Source organism: Falco peregrinus, chromosome 6 (assembly GCF_023634155.1).
Source record: "Falco peregrinus isolate bFalPer1 chromosome 6, bFalPer1.pri, whole genome shotgun sequence".
NCBI classification, from domain to species: domain Eukaryota; kingdom Metazoa; phylum Chordata; class Aves; order Falconiformes; family Falconidae; genus Falco; species Falco peregrinus.
In genome coordinates, this window is record NC_073726.1 from 65497941 (window position 1) to 65520839 (window position 22899).

A 22899-nucleotide genomic window follows, 5' to 3' on the forward strand; every position below is an offset into this window, starting at 1 on the left:
TTCCTGCCTTTCGCTGGCAGGGTGTTCATGCTGTTCGCGGCAGCACGGCATCCCTGCGATGATGGTCTGTTTTCCATAAGTGGTTGAAGACATTTCTCATGGTGCCCGTGGTCAGCCATTGGTGGGGCTCAGACAGCAAACCCCAGGTCCTTCCAAGCCAACATTTATTGTAGCTGAATCTTCCAGAATATTTTGGGGGTTTGGGAGGAGGGCACTGTGGATATTTCTACCAGTGGGAAACACGCACCTATTCACCTCCGCCCTCGGCTAGGCAGAGAGCCCCCTGCTCCCCCGGGCCTGCTGCCCGTGGCTGGGGTCACCTCATGGTGGCTGGAGGGTGGAGCAGTGAGGCGTGAGGGCCGGGACACACTGTTCCTTGGGATTTGCTTTGGGATTTTTCACAGGTAGGGAGGGTGTCTGCACCATGTCTGGGGGCTCACAAGGCCCGAGGAGGGGCACGGTAACGGGTGGGGGATGAGATTGCCTCAGCCGCGCACTCCATTCCGGGGGGGGGGGTGGCGCAGGCTGGCCAATACCGGCACGGTGGGGCCAGGAGAGCCCCCAACCCGGTCCGGGAGAGCCCCCCAGCAAGAGCCGGGAGAGCCCCCCAGTCGGGGCCGGGAGAGCCCCCCAGAAAGGGCCGGGAGAGCCCCCAGTCGGGGCCGGGAGAGCTCCCCAGTCGGGGCCGGGAGAGCCCCCCAGCAAGGGCCGGGAGAGCCCCCCAGTCGGGGCCGGGAGAGCCCCCCAGTCGGGGCCGGGAGAGCCCCCCAGCAAGGGCCGGGAGAGCCCCCAGTCGGGGCCGGGAGAGCTCCCCAGTCGGGGCCGGGAGAGCCCCCCAGCAAGGGCCGGGAGAGCTCCCCAGTCGGGGCCGGGAGAGCCCCCCAGTCGGGGCCGGGAGAGCTCCCCAGTCGGGGCCGGACCCCGGCAGGGACCGCCCGGCCTCCCCGGGAGGCCACGAGGGCCGCGGTGCGCGGAACGCTGGAGCCGGGGGACGCGTTTCCAGCCGAGCCGGGCCGGGCGGCGGGAGCGGCTGCACGGCGGCTCCCGCCGGCCCATCCTGAGGGGCGGCATGGCCGGGGCGGTGAAATTGCTGACGACCCTGAGGAATCACTGGAAGAAAACCACGTTCGGGGTCTGCCTGCTGAGCTGGGGCGGGAACTGGCTCTATGGGAAGCACTGGTAACTGCCGGCTGGGGCGGGGCGGGCCGGGCCCGGGGGGCCGGGGGGCCGTGTGCCCGCGGGGCTTTCAGAAGCGACCGGCCCCTTGCGGCGGGGGCATCGCCGCCGTGTGCGCATGGGGTGCCCGGGCTGCCGGCACTCTGCCTCGAGCGGTCTCCCATCGCAGCTGTTCAAGTGGGGTCTCCCCTCAGAGGGGCTGCGGTACCTTGAGGGGACGGCGCTGCCTCCCCCTCCGCAGCCGTGAGCTCGGGAAGGCTCAGTGCCTTTTCGTGACTTCCCGCCTTGGCCTTGCTGGAAGTTTCAGTCTGGTTCGGGCGCTGGTTTGAAACAGAGGTGTTGGCGGGGGTGGGTTGAGTAACGTTGGGGCTTGCCGAGGAGGAGAAAGGTTTCACTCTTATGACTTAAAAAAGTTGCCAAGCATGTGCCATCGGGTTGCAATATTACAAGGATGAGTGAAACCAGTCTGGGCACTACACCTGGAAATGGTGCCGCTGGTAGCAGGCTGATGGGAAGGCACCACCACAGCATGGTGGTTGTGTGTCTATGGGTTTTCCCACCTCCATTTTTTCTTTTAATGGTGCCGTACACCTTGTGAAAGATGCCAGATCGCTGTTGCGTGGGCACTTGTGCCTGCCTTGGGGCACGGTGGAGTCCTGTGCCTCGCCAGTGCACCTGCTTTGCCACTGTCATCCACGCAGCCATAAGGAGCCCGTCAACTGCTGCAGCAGCAGTACTGCTAATGTCAGTGGCACCAAGCATGGTGTCATTTCCGCTGTTTATCTGTAGAGCAAATGTTCCTTTACAGTAAGCAAAATCCTTGTTTGCAATTTTTTAATAGCTAGGCTTATATTTTAATCCCTGTCCTTCAAGATTATGGTGAATACATTTGACTAAAATGCAAGTAAAGCCAAATTATTTTCCAAGAATTGTTACTTTTGGTGTTGCTGCTTATTCTGTCACCGTCTTAATGCCTTTTTACTTGTTAAGCAGTGATTTTAGCGGTGTTCTTTGCTGCTGCCAAAACCTCGGTGGAAAATTTAGGAAAATAAATCTGTTTTTATTGTTTGTTATACTTTCCTTCTTTATTTATTATATATTTCCTTTGCCTAGGGACTTCTGCATTAAATCAGCTTTTGATTTGAATGGTACATCTACTTTAGTTGTTTACTTATTACCTGAAGCACTAAGGCTCAGTTGACTGCAGGGCAACTAGCAAAAAGCCTCTCCCTCTGTACTTTTTTCCTTGTAATTGCTGATTGTAGGGCAGGCTATGGTAAAATGGAGAATAACTGTGTAAAAGTGGTGTTGACAAGGTCATGGTTTCACATGTGTTCCTAACATGGACCAACAGACACAAAAGAAGTACTATACGGCTGTGTTGTAAGCAGAAGTAAAAAAACAAAAAAACCCAAAACATACAAAAAACCCCCGACAAAACAAAACAAAAAAAACCCAAAACAAAGACACAACCAAAAAACCTGTGGTAAACCAGTTGGGTCTTTTTGATGACTTTGTGTAATGTCAGTGGATCCTTGAGCTTGTATTTCATCCACCTTTTTCCTCAGATGACTTGAGCTTTGAATGTGGATAAAATAGTGAAATGTAAATGAGTAATTATTTGAAGTTCTGTCATTCGAGATACCTCTTAGCCAGCAGAATAAACTTGATGTAGAAAATGAGGAGGAAGAAATTGCTCAATGACATTCATACAAGGGGCTGACTGGTGAGGCAGAGCAGCCTGTGACCTTCCCAGATACCCTGCTTACGTAAGTGGCCTCTTTACCCGTCTTAGTTGCCACAGATACTAATGACAGCAGAGTGCATGTCAGGCCTGGGTACTGTAGAGAGCTACTAAAATAGAGCATTAAGAAAAAGACTGTATTTGCTCCTTGTGCATATGGAGAGTGGGCACTTGAGGAGGCCTAGGAGCAGTAGGAGACACAACCAGTCTCCCCTTTGTTTCTTGTGTCTGGGAATTCATGCGCCTGTGTAGTGTTGTTTCCAGCTGTGTTGATTTCCTGTGTAGTAACTGTGAAAACACATTATGATCATGGAGAACATGAAGTGTACCACAGGTGATACGGTGGTGAGTAAGGAGGAAAACATGAAAGACAAACAAAATGGGAACTTTTGGTATCTAGATTTCAGTACTTGGAGGTTATTTGCACCAAGTGTAGGCATGGTGCTTTAACCCAAATGATGCAGTGGTAGAAAAAATACGTTTACACGTCCCATTCTTCAATCTCCCCTTTTATCTGTAAGGGAAAATACAGCATTTCTTTATCAGATGTTGGAAATGCAAGGTAGGAAATCCTTTGATGACAAAATAGCTCTATGTGACTTTGATGTAAACTGAAACACAGCTGTAAAGTACTGCTTTCAGAGGTTTAAATAGTTTGGAAAAGTAACAACTGTCTAGCTGTTTCTCTGTGGAGGATTGTTTTAGCCAGGGACTAGAAAAACAAGGAGTGACAGAAGAACCTGGTGGCAGGAGTGTAAAAATTGAAAGGTGGTTTCAACAGCCCTTTTGTGGTCCTCTGTGTGCAGTGAAGGCCTTACCTTGTGGCTGCTGGATGGCAGGAAATAGGCCAGGATCCCTCTCTGCAGCCTGTTTTGTTTCCAAATGTGGTAATGGCTTTTGGTGGTTTGTGCTTGGTTGGTTGGTTTCTACATTCCCTCTTCCCAGTTTCTTTGTTTATGTACCAGTTGTGCTGAGGAGCATGAGAGGTGCCTTTTGCCCCATGCACAAGCTGCTGCAGGCAACTCTTGAAGAGGTTAATGAGGGAACCACTTATGGGTTGTGTTGGCCCTGAGGCTTGCTGTTACCAGCATCAGAGGCTAAATCAGTGTGCATGAGGCATACTTTACTAAACTTACATTTGCCATTTTAGAACAGGTTAAAGGTTTAGTGAAGTCTTGTGCTTCAGTTTCTGGCATCACTGGAGTTTGTGATGAAGAGGCTTGCTTTAGCACAGCATCAGTTCAGTTTAGCCTCTGACCTCTTGGAATTATTTGTTCATGTATTTGCAGCTGAAAAAAAATTTGTTTCCCATCCTGCATTCCTCCTCTTGGCTTTTCAACCCTCATGGATTTGCTAAGATATTACTCTTGCAAGAATAAGATAATTTGGTTTTTTGACTTCTCCGGATTCATTCTTCTTTTGGATGCACAGCTTATGGTGTGTGCATTAAGTGGAACTGTTGTAGGTAACAATCAGTCCTGCAAAGGTATGACGCTTCTTCTGTAGTCAGTCTCTATGGGCCCATAGGGACAGAAGAGCTCTGGAGTAGTTCCTTAAGACTTCGGGAGGATGCTACTTGGACAAATATAGACAAGAAGAATGTTACCTTTTCCAGACCTGTGCCCTTTCCCTGCCTGGAAATGGACCTGGGTGTCCCCTTGCTATACCCTGCAGACGGTGCTGTGGGGTCTGGTGTGGATGCCCTTGTGCTCCACAGGCTGTAGAGGAAAGAGGGGCACTGGAGTGTAATGGTTCATTGCTGAGTTAGTCTAAAGGTTGTGGATGATGGTAACTGTAAAGGTTGAGATGCTTCTTAGTCCAGTCTTGTATGATAATCTCTTCATGCAGCATTTAGTTTCTGGATCAGTGTGTTAACCTTTCGTCTTTGGAGGTGTTTGTTTAAATACTGACCGATTTCAAAGTAAGGGGTTTTTGGATGAACAGGAAAAGAGGAACCTTTGTGCTGATTCCTCCTCCCCCGTTTGTGATTCAGCCCTTCTAAGTATGTAATATAACAGAAGGTGCCTCTTCAAAAGAGACATTGATCAGCAGGTGGCGAAGGTTTTTCAGGTATAAAATGATAAGCATTATGTCTGGTTGAACTACTGTTAACTAAAATGCTATTGCTATTCTTACAAAATTTTAGCGAGTTAAAATACCTTTCTTCCTCATAAAAGAGCATGTTTTTAAAATCCATTGTCTTGCATTTAGGATAGCAAATACTCTTGGGGTATTGGAGAAGTAAGAAGATAACTCAATGTTGTCACATGTGAGATTGCCTTCCTTTAATTTCTATGGATTACATGAATTCACTTATTAGCATAATTTTAATCTATAGCATATCACACTACAGGTATGAGGGAGGGACACTGAATTTATTGTACTAGAACAAAGCGTAGAGGGTATGCAGATTGTCAGATACATGCTCATACACAGTAATGTGATTTAGTTTAATATATACCTGTGAGGCTTATTATAGATAAAGTAAAGATACCATATGATTATTTTAAAATTTCTGCCAAGTATGGAAGCCCCTCTGTGACCTTTGTGTCCTGGGTCACCTTTCCTGAATTGAGCTGCTGCTGTTCTTTGTATGTCCAGGTGGTGCAGTGAGTCACCAGCTATGACAAATCAGCAGAAGTTTAATATTTGGGATGATGAACATCCGTTTAACTGATTGTCAGATTTGGCCAGACTCTTACAGTGGTGTCACTGGGTAAGTGATCATCACTTTGTCAGGATGGGAACCCTTGATGTTATACTGAGGTGGTGGACTCATCAGATACTCAGTTTTACTCTGTATTTGTTAAAGTATTGACTTTCTCCATGGAAAATGCTGGCAAGGCATCTGGGCCTTTGACTGCTTGCCAGTAATCTGAGTGTTATTGTTATCTATAATTTGAATGTTAGTCTCTGTGTGTTTGCCAATTGATAACTCACTTTGTCACCTTTCTGCACATACTTCCTGAGTGACTTGACTTTATTTCAACAAAACTTGGTCAAAAAAAAGGGGTATAAATTCTGAGTCCTGGGTAAAGGTGATGAAAATAAGATTTGTCTTTCATGTCCTCTCAAAGTCAAGCTGGAAGTAAATGCTAATATCCAGCAAAGAGAGTGCTGTGCTCTTGCTGTACTGGAAGCAGCCAGAAAGCTCTCTGCTAAGATAAAATCTCTTCTTGGATTTCTGTTACAGCTCTTGAGGAGTGATCCTATATGCACAGCTTGGGTCAAGTTTCTCCTCAAAATCCTGTGTTTTGATGCAGACACTGAACTGGTGAGTTTTTAGGTTGCTTCCAGTTTTGACAGGGGATCTCACACCTGGGCTTCTTCATACATTTGTAGTATGGTCACTTTCAAGGGAGTTGCTTTGGTTGACTTCAAGACAAAGGCTTACTCTTGCTACAGCTGTGGGCCTCAAACAGCTTCTTCGGTCCAGGTTTGCTTGTTGAAGTTCATTGCTCCCCTGGCTGACCTTTCATTGTGGGAATTGTCCTTTCAGCACTGGCATCTGCTGGCACTCTGTCCAAGGATGCAGTCGTAGCTGGAGGGGCATATCTACTAAATATTGTGTGCTTATGTGTAAGAGTGTTAATTCCCTATTCTACTTGAGAATGCTTAGTACAGGAGCAGTGGCCACCAGTCCTGTGCTGGGCATGTTGCAAACAAATCAGAACAGCCCTTGTTTAAGCAGATCTTATGGATGCCATGCTGCTCTCACAGCCCGGTATGTTCTGGCAGCCTGACATGGCTGGTGCATGGTGAGCTCTGGACGGTTGCCTTTCTTTTCTTTCTGTGTTGGTTCCTTGCTTTGGCGTAAGCCTGCTCTCGTCTCCAAAGAGTCTGGCCGCCAGCCTTACAAGGTTGACTGATAACTTTGTCAAACCAGTCAGAGTGCTGTCCATGGGTTCAGCTTAGGATATCCTCTTTCTTCCACACTCCACTGCCACTGCTCGTTCCTCTCTGTCTCCCATTTTTTTACTGCTTAAGCAAGTTGGCCCAGTTGTAAGCTGCGTGATGCTGAATTCTTACAGCAGGAGGGCAGCTCTAGGTTGGCTAGCTGGTGCAGTACTGCACATCTGTTTTGCTTTAAGGCTGGAGTTGTGTCTGTAAGCCTTTAGGGGAAACTTAAAGTAAATGATTTTTAGTTTGCTGTGGATATGGTGCAAGTCAGAAGAAATCTCCGTGTGTTCTTTAAGGCAGTGCAGTAATTTCCCTCAGCCTCTACCTGATCATCTTTGAGTGTCATTGAAAAGGCATTGTTACTACGTAATAGTAGTCAGTAAAGTACAAAAAAAATCAACAAAATCTCATGTTTATTATTTAAGTCTTCTCTGGGAGGTGATACGCAGCTATATTCTGATAATCTCAATACATACTGAGATGGAAGAAATTAAGAAGTTACCTTTTTTGTTATTTTTAACATTTTCCTAGCTGTATTTATTAATTGATATGACCCACAGAGGACTTCCAGACCCACTTGTGGTACTGGGTGATGAGCCATATGAGATGAGTAAAGGCAAGAGCTGTGATACAGGAGGAAGACTACTGTTCTGAGACACACCCCTGTGAGTACATTTGCATGCGTAACATTTTAAGAAAATAAAAATTCTCCTGTTACCTGGCATCTTTAAGCCAAACTTGGGACATCTTCAAGCCAAACCCAGATGACTTTGAAATATATGTCCTAGTTGAATCAGTGGGAATCCTGTGAATGTGGCTGGGATGGCATGGGATTCTGGGTGCTGTGCTGCAGGAGAGGGCAGACAAATCTCATATAAATTACTGGACAGTAAATGGTTCTTCTAGTCTCAGAACCTAAACCTTTTCTTTGACACCAAAATGATATGTATCAGAGCAGACTTCTTTTTCTGTAAATACTTCAGTGCAGGGGAAAATAAGCGTAAATGTTGACATCTAAACTGTCAAGCCTAATTGACTCTGTTGAGCTGAATCAAGCTTGCATCCTTGACAGTTGTTTTGAGGGTCTTTGCACATTGAGACAGAGGGCACGGTATCTTTTGCTTGCATTTGAAAAGTTGTGTTGGACTCCTTTTTAAAGGCAACTAACACTGCAGCGTAAGGTTGTGGGCACCAGGAGAACATACCGGTTGATGATGTGGCACAGCTTGACTTCTGAACAAAATAGCATCAATGTGTAGTAAACAGATAACACGGATTTGACTAGAATTGTTAGGACAGCAATTTAATACATCAGCTGTGCAGCCATCATTTGATAGTTAGCTTTTCTTGATATCCTGTAATATTTCAACTTTATGTATTGAAATTGCAATTGTTTTGTGTTTGCTCTGGCCACATGTAGTCACAGAGTGGGGGAAAAAAGTCCCTATGTGAGGGCAGGTGCCCTCAGCAGTGCAGTGTGGACTTAGCCTGTCGCGCTACCTTGTTTGAACTGGAATTAGCTGTGACAATGTTGTTTAGCTTGGAACACAAACCCTTTCAGAGGTAGTTATTTTAGCTAGTGTACTTTCAGTATATTAATGCGATCAAAAATAAGCCTGTTGCTCATTTTAAGTAATATTTCAGGTGCTTAATACAAATGACTTATTCCTTTGGTTTTAAGGAGCAAACATGACGGTTGAAAGCATGCCTCTGAAGAAATTTTTTTTAGACATTCCATTTATTTGTTAATCCTGGTGAGGTATTATTCACATATTTTCTTTTTCCAAGCTTGAATTCTTCCTTTGTCTTTTTATTATTACCACGAATAAATCTGTGGTTTCTTCGCTGTAAGTGTTATTTTCTCAGAACCCAACTTTATATCTCTCCTGAAGTCACCCTGCTTCTTCTTTTATGGCATTGCAGCATCTTTTGGTGATGCCAAAAAGAGCACCTTGTATAGCTCTTGTGACAGATCAATACTGTAAACTCACGGAATTGAATGGATTGCACTCATGTTTGGGTCCAGAGATCTGACCAAGGCCTTGCTGCCTTTTCTGCCGTTTCCATTGCAGGGTTTGGCCTGATGAACCACACTTTGTGGCAGGAGTGTGCTGCTTTCCTAGTACCTTGTTTTTCCTGGTTAGCCTTGAATCCTAATTGGTGTAGTGTATTCATCTTGGTATGCTGACTATAATTGCCGGGTTTTGTGCTTGGTGTTTTTGACACATAATAGACCATCTTGCCAGGTGTTGGCAAGGGCAAGCTGAAGGAGTTTTTTGGGTTTAGGGAGGATGGGGAGTGTCTGGTATCTAGAGGTGAGACTCGGGCACTGCAGAACAGGACTCCCTGTTTTGTCTGCAGGGGCCAATAGGACGTTTTTTGGTCTGGGGAAGAATGGAATTTTGTTCTGCACTCAGAAGCTCTGTCTCCAGATGCTTGCCAACTATACACTGCTTACCACCTTGCTAATGCTGTCTTGTCATCAACGACAAGCACAAGGATTAGTCTGGAATTTATTTCTGAAATGACCATCAGTGACACATCTAATGGTATTTTCCTATTTGTTTTTAAATTTCATTTAGGTGAGTTGAGAGTGATTTTCACCTCTCTGAGTTACTGCTTTAGGCCACATTCAGACCTAGGTGGGTGGTAGGTGTTGCATTAACTTGTGTTTATCTTACAACCTGATGGAGAGGGGAGTTCACAAAGATTTAAGTCCATGAATGTTAGACTTAAGTCTTCTCTAAATCCCTTCTGTACTGCCAGAATGGTAAGTATCTTCAGTGCAAATAACAGGCAGTATTGGCATTAGGGGAAAACACACCTTAGATCTGGAGTACAGTTATGTACAAATTTAAAAATAAATCACAGTGTCTCATAGCTTACGTAATCTCAGTACACTTGGCATCCTGGTCTTTGTTTTCTGCTTTTCTTTACTATGGAAGAGGTATTGGTTTGCATATGCAGAAAAAAACCTATACATGTATGCTTAAATGGGTATGTTTCATCCTTAAAATGTGTTAAATAGGTCTTAACCTGTATTTTTTTAATTTTAGTTTTAAACTTACACAACCTAATGTCCACTCTCTTTTCTGTTTTACTTAATAGTGATAACCTGGTACGAAGAGCTGCATGCCAGGAAGCCCAGGTAATACTGTTTAAGGTGATAAAATTAGATTTATATCTCACTCTTATCTTGGTTGTGCAGGGCTCCTGAGATTTTCCCAGCAGGCCCCCTCTACGTGACAAGCCTTGTAATGGTGCCATCTGTGTTCTTTTGCTAAAGTGCCAAAGGGTGGACAAGGCCTTCAGCCTGCAGCAGAGATGCTGTACTGTTTGTGCCCTGACTGCTGTTGCGATGGACAGCGTAGTGTTATCACTGGGGTAATCTTAGTTACCGCTGTAGGTACCCAGACCTCCATTTCTGCAGGTTTAATTGCTCTGTGCCTGTAAAGTTCTGATAGGAAAATGATTTGTTGATAAGACAGGAGACTGAAATATCAGATCCACCACAACAGGTGTAGTCTGGGCAGAAGCAGTGCAAACCACTTCACGTTTGTGCTCAGCTGGAGAGACCTTGCCCTTGTCTATTTGATCCTGAATGACTTTATCAAGAACAGTAAGTGTGATGACTGACCTAGCACTTTTGAGACCCATGTACTGGGACCTTAATGGAGACAACCCATTTGCTGATCGCTGGCAAGAAAGCTAGTATTCAGAGAGAGAACCTCTGAGTATACTGACTGTTGCATTTCGTAGTTTGTGGCCTGCATGGGCAACTTGCATGGGCAAGTACTGTTACTGGCTCTGACTACCTTGGTAGTGTGCTGTAGGTTTTTAAGAGTCTTTGTACCTCCCACAAATAAAGTTTTTTTTTAACCTGCTTCTCCATGTCAGATCTTAGAGGTTTTGCAGGGTGTAATGCTGGTCCCGTCATTGCTATGTACTGGGGCCTGAAAAGAACAGTGAAAATTGTTTTTCTTATTAAAGACCTTTCCTTGAGGTCACCCTGTTTTTATGGTGCACCTGAATAATCTCAATTTTAGCTTGCCTGCTGTTGAAGGAAAGATAGTCACAACAATTTGATTTGGGCAATGGAACTTCATGCCAGAATACATGCAAGGGAGCTCAAGTCTCATGAAATAAAAAGAAAAATCTTTCCCTGAAAATGCTGCTTTCATAAGTCATATTTAGAGCTTTAGAGTCAAATGCATTTCCAACTCATAGTATTAGTTGTTCTTGATTTTTATGTTTTCAATACTCATTTTTAATGCATAATATCAAAGTGATGGAAGTTTTTCATATTGCCAAAAATAGCAGTTAATACCTCTGTATTTGAAGCATACTGACCAAATTAAATGATGCAGTGGTATATAAGGAAAACTTAAAAGATCTGAGTGTGTATGCTGTCAAAAAGGTGTAACTGCTAAAGAAAGACTGGTACAAGAAGATAGTTCTACTGTGGAAATTCTGACTTTCCTGTTTCTTAATTCCAGTCATTAAGTGATTGGAACTATTCCATTATGGCTTATTCTTATAAATGAAAGCGCAGAAGCACTGTCAATAAAGCTTCCTACAATTTCAATGGTTAAAGCCTGGGAAAAGATCCTGCAGAAGACTCCTGCATTAGAAAGGAATGAACCAGAAAGCCTAGTAATCAATTCTTGCTGTAATTTCCATTCTCACTGATGTGTTCGTGCCAAATACTGCTTGAAAACACACAGCAATACAGCAGTAAGGCATTAAATGTCTGATATATTCTTCAGAATAACAACATCTGTAATTGTTTGAAAAATGCTACTTGCGCTTATAGTGCTGTTTAAGTATTGGGAAAAAATAAGAGGTAGGCTTGGCCAAGAAAAAGTTTAGCCTGGATGAAGGGGGAGGGTTTTTCCTATTATTTTTACATCAAATTTTTAAGTTAGAACACCAAATTGATAAGGCACCCACCTTCCTGCCAAAGTACCCGCTACTGCAGTATTTCATGTAAAGATTCCACCATGCATGTCTGAATTTAAATATCAGTTTATGATGACAGCCTCGGGGTGGCAAATGATCATAGAAAGATTCTATAATGAAGAACCTATTTATCATATTTTAAACCTTTTGCACCTCATTCTCTGGACAAACCAGTGTCAGCTAACTGTGGACTTCCTTTACGAATGTGGTCTCGCTGATTGACCTGGTTACTAAGCTCAGGGCATGTGTTTAAGGGGTCTGTTTAACTGGCAAACAATTCAGTCTCTGAAGCAGGGATAGTTTTCTGTAAAGTAATGTAGTTTCTCTGTTAGTTGTGGTGTCGCAAGTCGAGGCAGACTTAAAAGAAACACTATGTCTGCATGGCTGGATTCGGACAAAATGGCCGTTATTGTTTATACAAACTATTTATATATCTTAGACAGTGCAGGTGTTAGACCCTGATAGGTTTTTGTGTCCTCCTTCTTGCTTGCTATTTGCTGTTGCTGTAGGTGCCTGTATGCTGCGGTTCTAAGTTCCGATTCTTCACATCCTGTTTACATACCTGACAATTTGTGGCCATCTTAAAGGTACAAGGCTAGGTCTTTGAAGTCAACTAACTTGTCTGCAGACCCGCTGCAGACCTCAGCAGTTAGTATTCATAAAGAATTATAAAATATTTGTATAGGGAGGTTTTCATAGTTGCAAAATAGTGATTGTCATCTTCAAAGTCCAAATGCAATACCTGGAAGTGTGCATTTGACAAGGAAGTGAAAAAGGCATTGACTTTCCTAAATTTTACCTTTGTGTGTATATATAGGGTTTTAATAACCATTTGTAATGCCTGGCTTTAAGTTGTCTTTCCTTATGTTGTGCTCTGAAAAAAAATACTTCTAGAATTTTGCATTACTATTTTTTTATTTCCTGTCTTAAAAATAAGCATTTGCTTTAGAAATACCCCTGTACGTAAGAAATGTCTAAGTATATTACATAAAGAAGTGACTATGTCATTACTCATAAATTCTTCATGAACCTTATTGTTTAGAGGAAACAAATACATCACATTGTGCCCTGCAAGCAAATAATTAATTGTTTCTAACAGCTGTAACATGCTAGAGGTCCCCTTTATTTCCCAGTTCCTGCCCAACATTTTCAATAAAATAAGTTGGTCTGTTTTCCAGTTGATTTTTGAGTAGACTTTAAGAGCTATTAATTTGTTTCCCTTTCTTTGAAGATTCCTTTACTCTCAGCAACTTCTCAATTCCTTTTTCTTTCTTGAAGAAATCTGAATGTTTTAACCAACACAGCCAGCTGCACACTGCTTTTAATTGAGGTTTCCTGAGCAAACTTGGCAAGTGGAATCAATTATAAATTTAAGCAGCTAACAATGACTAAAATCTATTGTGCTTTGTGTGCAGTGTCCACCTTGTTCAATATAAAAATTCCTGCTAGGGGGGATTAATTTTCAAGGTAGAGGGGGAAAAAGTCAGGGAGAATTGACTGTGTCTTGTGTTTAGTGCAGTAGTCTTTTGTTCCTACTTTATTTCTGGGGCTTCTGGATAGTACTGCTGAATACGTTGTCATCCCTGTACTCAAAACGAGTTTAATTTGATGTGGTTGGTACTGAGGATGCCTTTTGGTGACCTAAGAGAGGTTTACAGAGTGGGAAGTAACATGCATACAAGCTTGGCCTTTTCTTGCCTCTCGTGCTGAAAAGCTATGGAAATACGTACAAATGGCTAAAAAGTACAAGAGACTGTGTAGAGTAACTCTCAAAGAATTTAAAATAGAGGCATCTATTCAGAATTGGATTGAAAGTTGAAGAGGAATTCAGTGATTTTTATATGGAGACATTAGGAAGTAAAAATGTCTGAGAAACTGACCTTGCTTATAGTTAAGGGCTGATCCTCTGGTGATTATCTTTCGTATGTTCAAAAACTTAAGCACAGAAAATAAAAAAATGAGCAGAAGAGCTAGAAATTAAGTACAGAGGTGGGAAAAGATGCAGTAAGAGGGTGACAGGCAGGTGTGTGAGAATTACATAAGGAAGGAAAATCAAGTAACCTTGGAGTCAAGGGTAGTTCCCTGGATCTCTGCCCATGGCTGAAAACCAGAGATTAACAAAAACAAAACGGTGGTGGGATTGCAAAAACGAGCTGAAGAGTACTTGTGATAGTGATGTGAGCTGTGCTAAGAGTAGAGGTCTTTGAATAGGACACCTGTACAATGGCTGAAGTTCAAGTCGTTTGAATGTCTTGAGACTTGAAAGCCTGTTGACATTTGTAGAGATACATTATTTTGAACTGTTTTACCAACATGCTTAAAAGGTAAATCGAGCTGTGCTCTTTTTCTCTTACTTAGGCTTTTGGCAACCAGCTGATCCCTTCGAGTGTGCCATTGAAGAAGGCAACAGTGTTCCTCAACCCAGCAGCTTGCAAAGGGTAACATTTCCCTTTTCCTACACTCATATGTGAGGCACTCTTTATGTATTTTTGCTCTGCCATCCACTATAAAAGCCAGCCAGATTTTTGAGCTCATTTTTACCTCCCTCTGGTGCCAAGCTGGTGCTGTGTAACTATGCCAAACTTTATTTCACCAGAAATATTGGGATGAGAAATAGAGCTAGATGCTTGAAGTGAAAGAATGATTTCTAAACTTACATACGTTTTTAATTTTTCTTTTATCCCATGTTTCGGCCTTTGTCATTCTTTTGCATGTGGAAATCCTTTGTATTCCTTCCAAACTTGTGTATGTGACACGTTTCTGTCCTCAAAAACTATAGAAATAAGAGATGACCTTGATTTGAAGTTAGCCAGCAGTGAGTTCAAGGAACGTGTCTTTGAAAGGGATGAGCCCACAAAATAAGAGGCTAAATACGGGCTCAGAGAAAGACTCCTGGAAGAGGTCAGCTGCTATTTTTGCATGCTTGTTAGCAGAAAAACAATATTCTTGGATATGATGTGTGTCTCTTTCTGCTGATCAGCTAAGCTTTGTATCAGTTCCGTCTTGGGGAGGGGCAGGGAGTTGTTAGTAGCAGTATGAAAGGAATAACAAATCTGACATGGAAGTGCTTGGACTTAGGTGCTTTTGTTCAAAAGACCCATGACTGGAAAATGCAAAGTGTTAATAAATTTAGTCTCTGACTTTTAGTCTCATGTTTCTACTTGTTGTAAGCAAATAATAGTTAATGGCATGATTATTTTATTATGCGGTTACAGGCAGAAAATGTATCAGTCCTATAAGAAAAGAAGGTCAGATAAAATTTTACTTCTAAACTTACTTAATAATATATAACAGTAAATGTTTTTTTAAAAGAAAACATTTCTGAAAACCTAAATGGGCCTTCTCTGTGGTCTTAAAGCCTGGTGCTCTGTAAATCATTAATTTTCTAATAACTTTCTTTCTGGAGATCTTGATTTATTTTGTTGTGTTTTTAAAATTATTTTTGCAGAAAGCTAGATAACCTCTTCTACATTTATTAAAACTGCAACAAAAAAACTGACGTCTGAGATATAAGCCTAGAAATTTAATACATTTGAACCAAATGAAATCTCGTCATTCCTGACTGGCAGGTTGAGTTACTGATTGTGTAGATTGTATGCTTGTTTTTAAGTATATTTCTTCTTGTTACTCATTTGTTTCTTTCCTTTTTAATTTTTTTAGCCACCAGACTAATTAAATAGTTTTAACTCTTGTTATTTCTAGCAAAGCCAGGAACCTTTTTGAAAAGAATGCTGCTCCAATTTTGCACTTATCTGGCTTGGATGTAACTGTGGTTAAGGTAAGAACTGATAGGTTCTGCTAACGTAAGATACATTGTCTGCTCTGCTTTCTCCTTTTGAAGAACTGAAATTAATTTCTGGATGCATTTGAAATTCTCAATTGTCCTGTACACATTTTGTGGGAAGAAATAAATACTGAGATATTAAGCTGGTACTTAATTTTTTTAATTCACAGTTAATTTACAAACTGCATACTGAATTTTTAATTTTCAGTTAGAGCAGTACATGTGCCTGTCTGTCTAAAGCAGCCCTTCTGTATTTCATGTTTGAGAGAAAACTAAATATTTGAGTGCTGGCTAATGGTGCGTGCCCATCACTGTTGAAATTGTCAGTTGTGCCTGAACTTGCAGAATTCAGAAGTGAGGAATTTTGACATGCAGTGGAACTGTTCAGATTAATTAAAAATAACCTTTTATTTTTGCACTGAAAATAACTCAGTGCATCCCCAAATAATTCAACATTCCCATCGCAAAAGCAGAACACCGAGTTCTAAACCTGTGACTTAGCAGAGAGGTGGTCTTCGGAAAGAGAAGAACAAGTAAACATGAAGGGATTCTGATCTTTTTTTGCAGGTTTTTGAGGCTGTGGTATGTGGATTGGTTAATAGTCACTGTGTTCTAGCAGTGAAGTACTCTAATATGTCTCTTTCTGTCTTGGAATCTTTTTCACAAGGTTTAGTGTTAAAGTGCTGGTTTTATTAATGCCTTTATCTGATCATTGAAAATACATAGTCCCACCCTAAGAGAAAAAATTACTTCGCAAGACTAAAACCTGATGCTTTGTAGCTTCAGCCCAGGGCTGGCTCAGTAGCCAAGGCTGAGATGTCTCTGTAAAAGACATTTGTTTTGCTGAAAACGGTCTTGATAGTTCAGACTAAAGTCAGCGTACTCTCTATTGCTAAACCCATTATGAACAGCTTGCTGTTGAACATTAGCCTTTTTTGTAGCTGATGCTATGTTTCAGGAGACACTCTTGAGTACTTTGGCTGCTAAACATCTTGGGACTTTTTCTGCAAGAGCATGGTTTCCTTCTGGTTTTGTTTCAATGTAAAACCACCTAGAAATATGATTATTGCTGCAATATTCTAGATCTGTTGAATGAGATTAACTCTGATGTTTCATTTAGCCTTTGTGTGTGTGTTTGCTTGCACTCACTGTATTAGGCAGCAGACTTGTTTCATAAGTTGAAGAAATTTCAGTGAATGTAAGTGATATACAGTACTGCATGCTTATATGAGAATGACTGTTAAGCCAGTGGGTAGGTGATTTTTTTTTCTATAAAAGAGAAATTCTAGAAGCGGTCACTTGAATTCTCATGTTTCGATTTCTGTTTCTTCAGACTGATTATGAGGGACAAGCAAAAAAGCTGCTGGAATTAATGGAAAACACAGATCTGATCATTATTGCAGGAGGAGATGGCACAGTACAAGAGGTACTGCTGGAGCTTTGCCCTGGTTTGTTGAGAATCAGAGTCAGGCTGAGTGACAAGTTTTGAGACTGTGTGATGTAGGAACATCACAACAACTTTTACTAGAGATTTGTCCATTTTAGTATCTGTGGCTTTAGTCAATGTTGTAATCTTCTGGGGACAAGAAGACTGTGCTAGTTGTTATTACTCTAAAAGTGATGGGGGGGGGGGGGGGGTGTGCAGGAGCATGTGACATAGCTATATTCCAGAATTTTATTCTAGAATGAGAAAACTATGTGGTGAGACATGATTCTAAATTTTTTCGTTTCTGTGTAATGTGGCTGTAATGGTTTAATTTTCAAAGTTCATTCCTATCTGTACTCCCCAAGAGGAATGCATATTTTGCTAAATGGGAATCAAATAATTTAAAAGTTATGTGGGAGTGATAACAAAGCATGGTATGTATTTAATAAATGCCTGTTGTCAAGATGATTAATGACAGGAGCAAACTACCAGCAGACCTGGGGGCTACTCCATTTTTCAAGGAAGACTGTATTTTATTAAAGCATTTCCTGGAATGCTAACTGCTGGCTTCATAAGGCAATGGCTAAATGAAATACAGTGACCTTAAGAGAAAGCAGTCAGAATACATCTGTAAGTTTCTGCTGGTCTTAGAATTGGTTTTATTGTTAATTGCACACTGACCAGTGCTATTTTTGCGTTATGCAGAGCATTATTCAGTGTTAGAACATTTACACTGGCACTGGTGGTGGTGCCAGAACATACTCATGCACGCTTATAACCCTGCCAAATCCACCATGTTTGCACACTGAACACACCTCCTTTCCCATCTAAGCAACTGTAGCAGCTTCCGTAAGAGTAGCTGCTCCTTAAATCTTTTTCAGAGTAAATATGGGTATGAATTTTGTAGCTTTCTACTGTAACTGAAAAACAAAATTATCAGAGCTGAGAATTTCCTACATTTTTCAGGTCATAACTGGGCTTCTCCGCAGAGCAGATGAGGTAAGGAAGTATCATTCTTAAAATTTTGTGTATTTCTTAGAGGAAGTGTCTTGTGCATCCACTGTGATCTTTTGGCCTCAGGTGTCTTCTGCAGATTTGTTGCTTACTCATCTGAAGCCAGATTGCTGCCTAATGTCAGGCATGCTACTGTCCTGCAATTCTGCCCATTGTTCTTCATTCCCTTTCTCAGGGAGTGTAATGGCTCCCAAGCTACGGCTTTGAGAAGTTTCCAGCGTCAGAGCAGGGATTGTGGAGAAGCCAAATGCACAACTTTCAAAGACCCATGGACCAGCTGTGTATGCTGCTTTGTTTGGCAGACGCATCAGGCGAAAGTACATGTTTTTCTTGTATTTGTACAAGCTTGAAACTGAATTCAGTTATGGCCATGCTCCTATTGCTTGACAATTGCTTTGCCATTTTTTCTAGTGGTGAATATCTACCTATGCAGATGGCTGCAGAAAGCAAATGTTAACCTCTCAAGGTGGATCACTCTGAATGGAAATGAGAGAGATTTTTCTTTTTAAAGAGGGAGGACAGTATTATTGAAGAAAGGAGGGAATCATTGTTCCCAAAACCTTCTGGCCGGAGCTGGCAAAAACTCAATTAAATGATCCAGACAAGATTATGATGATATCCTTGGCAGCTAGAATTCTATCTGTTTAGGCAGTTGCTTTTGTCTGAATGTGACAAGAGAAACTCTGCAATGAAGCCAGTATTTTTAAAGGGGCGCTGGCTATATCAATTCTGAGACATTAGTTTTTTAAATTTAATATTATTATAGTTGGCTCCTGAGACCTCTCTAACCTAAAGATACTGGGAGAAAATTTTTTTTTCTTTTTAGAGGCTTTACTAGCTAGTTTTTCTTCTTTATTTTTTTTTAACTTATTATCTTGATGTAGCTTGGATTAATTTGCAGTGGCATAGAAAATTCTGCATTTGGCACTGTTTTGGGTGGAATACTGCATTGAAGTATTGCCACTGTGTCACTGTATGCCTTTGGCTGGGGAATTCTTCTTGTCCTTCATAGTACTTTGTTCTAGGAGTAGAGATCTGCAGCTCAGCCCCCTTGCTCCCCTCTGCTTCCCTTTTTACTTGGGTATGTCATACTGCCGTTGCCTGGATAAGAAGAGCCTGTGCAAGGTATTCCAGAAATGCTGTTCCTGGCAGCCAGGGGAGCAGAGCGTGACTGCATGAGCTGCAAACAGCCTGTCACTGTAAGACTTGTACAGAAAATGAGGGAAGGGTGTTTGAGATGTGTTGAGACTTGCAGGTGACAACGAGATAGCAAGGGAGAACGGGTGGGCATGACGTGAGAGGCGCATTACTTAGTGCAGATTTGCAGTATCATGATGCTGACAACAGCAGTGCCCAGGAGGGAGATGGTGCATTGTGATATATGGTAGTTTACATTGATTTTCTGACATGCTTCAAGAAACACAGTTTATTATGAGGTATGGTGCAATAACTTGCTCCTTCAACAAGCCCTTTTGCTAAACTGTAGTTCAGAAAAATAACATGGTCAATGACTTCTAAAAATTAGACCTTCTGCTGCTTCATGGTTTGGGTGCCAGAGGAATCAATTAATTTCCTTTCCTTAACTGAGAAAATCTCTTTGCCATGCAAGGTTACTCTGTCAGGGGGGTATTCCTGCAGTGGTAAATGAGATTCAGAGCTTGTGATGTCACCGTCAGTATTAAGAAAGATGGCAGATTGCTGACAGAATCCGTGCATTAGTTAGGATGTGGCTGCCAACCTGCATGTAGCAATGCTGCTAATGATTACAGAGAGCTCCTTTGTACTCAGGTAGCAGTGGTGAGTTCACAGATTTAGATGCCATGTTCTGAGCCATTATGTATTACTGCCTCATTTAAGGAAGTGCCTGGCTGCTTAGCACCAGAGGGGTGATATCAGACACAACTGTGATCTCCACACAGGAAGCTTCGTTTAGCTGATGTTAATTTACTCTCCTCATGTGTCCAGGCTGCCTTCAGTAAGATTCCTATAGGATTCATACCTCTTGGAAAGACTTCCACTTTGAGCCACACGCTCTACCCTGAGAGCACGAACCAAGTCCAGTAAGTATTATGTTTCCAAAAGGGGGCTTTTTTTTTTTCATTTGTTTTCAAGGAGCAGCACTTCTCTGTAGCTTGATACTTTTCTGTTTCTTCTATGTTACATAGAAGTTGGCAGTCTCTGGGCAAAGCCTGGTGATTATCTGGACCTGCCTGAGCTAATGACTTCCAAAAACTGACTAAAAATTAAAAGAAAGACATGTATGTATTATTAGAACATTAGAACAATTTCTGTGGCTAATTTCTGTGTGGTTGTGTGATGCTCAGAGTTTAAAAAAACAAAGGGGGGGATTAAAAGGATCAAGCCTCTTGGGAATAGTCAGAAAGGATATGACAAGGATACAGCAACAATATGACAAAATAAAAGAAAAAGAAGTCCGCTTTCCATCCCTTCTCCAGCTTAAGAATTCTAGAAACCAGTCTGCATATAAACTGGTTAGCACCTGCAAAGTAAGGTGTACAAGAATATCTTTATGGGGAAGGTTGGGTCTTATTACTGACTTTGGCAGGATATCTTGCCCAACCCTGTGATGAGACTGATGCTGGCAACTCTCCAACAGCCTGAATCTTACCTGTTGGGAGCTTGGATGTGATCCAGTCTGGCAGTATCTGTTGCTTGCATTTTGGTTGGTTCTAAGATTGTTTTGTCCACTCTAAGGTAAAAAGGCTAGTCAACTAATCTTTCTCTTCCCCTCACTTCTTTTCTTTTCAATTTTTCCCTTCCTCTCTTCCCATACTAATGAATATATTTCTCCTTGCTCCTGAAATCTCTTCTCTCTGGTTCTCCCAGTAACTCATTAACATTCTTCTTTGTGGAACCCTTGCTGGTATCCATCATACATAAAACCCACGAGCCAACTGGCATAACATCCTTCATTAAAACTACCAGAGTGCTTTGAAGCTCTGCAAGATGGACAAGGCTGTAATCAGCAGCTAAGATTAAAATAATAATTTATGTTTTTGTTCTAAAAAAGCTGTTTGAAATGAAGGATCTTCTTGTCCCAAGGAGCTGTGCAGGTGAGACTGCAGCATATTGATGAAGTTGAAAGGAATTTGGTCAATAGATTGCTTAACAACCCACACCAGTAACAGAACCTGGTTTAAGAAGTGCAGAAGTGATATTTTACAAAGAAATATTTGGGCTTTGGTTCCATCAGCACTATTATTACCTTTGGAGTGTAGGAATTGTAGAGATCTTACAGAAAGATAACAGTTAGGAGAAAAGAAGGGCTGAGGGAAAAACAGCTTCCTTCTCTGTTTCAGTATTCTAGTCCTGATGGAGCCAAGGGCAATCTCTCCTGCCAATTCACATGAATACTGGGCTGGATCTGAAAATTGCATTTAGTGTTGGTTTTCCTTTTTTTTTTACCTGTCTAGCTGAGACACTGGAAATACATGCAGTGGGGAATTTAGATTTTACCCAATTTTTAAAACAAGGAAGAGGTTTTGATGAAATATATGCTTCGAAGTCTGAACATAGACATCTTTATGAACTTGAACAGTTTGGTTACAAAGTCTTTAGTGCTGCACTTCATGGCTTGAAATGAGAAAGTGCCTTAGCTACTGTCCACAGCTTAGTGGAGACTGAAAACACATAAACACTGTTGATTGGTAGATTTATGTTGATTAAAAACTTCAAAACAAATTAACATAGCAAGGCAATTTAATCCCAGGCAAATTAATTAAGACCAGTCTCATGACCATCACCTTCTCTTCCAGGTTGCTATACTTGCCAACAATAAAATAAAAATGTGGTTTGGGTCCTTAGTGTGTTAAGTATCCAGAACAGCAAGTAAGAGTTAACGTGCGATCTGCCAGATTAGCTGAAGAAAGAGGAATCTCTGAAAAGCTTAGGCTGAGAACTTCCTTTTGCTTTTCAGGTCTTTTGCTGTTTGTTAGGATGCAGGCTTTGTCATATGTTGCAGGCACTGAGTTTGCTTTCTGATTTCAAGGAAGTGCAGCACTTGTCAGAGTTCCTTCCCTGGGGTTGTTGTGTTTGCTGCAAAAAAGCCCCACCTGGACTCGTAGTGGAGTGTGCTGAAAAACAATGTCATTTTAAAATTTACTGTTTTCCTTCCTTCCTGTTTGTTTTCCTTTGCTTCTTTCCTGTTTGTTTTGCAGACATATTACTAATGCTACACTGGCCATTTTGAAGGGAGAGACAGTTCCACTTGATGTCTTGCAGATCAAGGTAAAAGCATCTGCTTCTTTGGCACCCAACATTCCTAAACCTTTCCTGTTCTCGTGTTCTGTTTATGTGGACTGCTTTTCCTCTGTGTAACGCTGTCATGAATTTTGGTTTATGGTATCAGTAGTTCTGGTGGCAGTCATGTCTCCACTGTATGGTATGACATCATTCTAAATGTTAAGAGATCACTTAAGCAAACCTGACACCCACAAATCCATGGGCCCTGATAGCATGCACCCCCAAGTGCTGAGGGAGCTGTCAGATGTTATTGCTGAGCCACTCAGCATCATCTTTGAAAGCTCATGGAGTAGAGGAGAGGTGCCTGAGGACTGGAGGAAATCCAGTGTCACTCCAGCCTTCAAAAAAGGCAAGAAGGTGCACCCAGGAAACTACAGGCCAGTCAGCCTCACCTCTGTCCCTAGAAAGGTGATGGAACAGCTCATCAGGAGGAGCGTGGCCAGCAGGTGTGAGGGAGGTGATCCTGCCCCTCTGCTCTGCCCTGGTGGGGCCGCACCTGGAGTGCTGTGCCCAGTGCTGGGCTCCCCAGTTCAAGAGAGACAAGGAACTGCTGGGGAGGGTCCAGCAGAGGGCTGCCAAGGTAATTGGGGGACTGGAGCATCTCCCTCGTGGGGAAAGGCTGAGAGAGCTGGG

General features: G+C 42.2%; 1 protein-coding gene across 2 annotated transcripts in view; it reads left to right on the plus strand.

Annotated features, from left to right (window-relative positions):
* Positions 1 to 996: 996 nt before the first annotated feature.
* AGK (acylglycerol kinase) overlaps positions 997 to 22899 on the plus strand; it is a 37759-nt gene continuing 15856 nt past the window's right edge. Inside the window, exons 1-8 of one of the 2 annotated variants that reach the window (XR_008747683.1) lie at positions 997 to 1179; positions 9929 to 9968; positions 14138 to 14217; positions 15482 to 15557; positions 16897 to 16989; positions 17956 to 17988; positions 19969 to 20063; positions 22182 to 22251. Coding sequence is in view for 1 of the 2 variants with exons in the window: in XM_055807299.1 (XP_055663274.1) it covers positions 1070 to 1179; positions 9929 to 9968; positions 14138 to 14217; positions 15482 to 15557; positions 16897 to 16989; positions 17956 to 17988; positions 19969 to 20063; positions 22182 to 22251 (597 nt within the window). In the remaining variant the exon portion in view is untranslated. The remainder of the gene's footprint in view (positions 1180 to 9928; positions 9969 to 14137; positions 14218 to 15481; positions 15558 to 16896; positions 16990 to 17955; positions 17989 to 19968; positions 20064 to 22181; positions 22252 to 22899) is intronic. The other variant, XM_055807299.1, reaches the window with a different exon arrangement.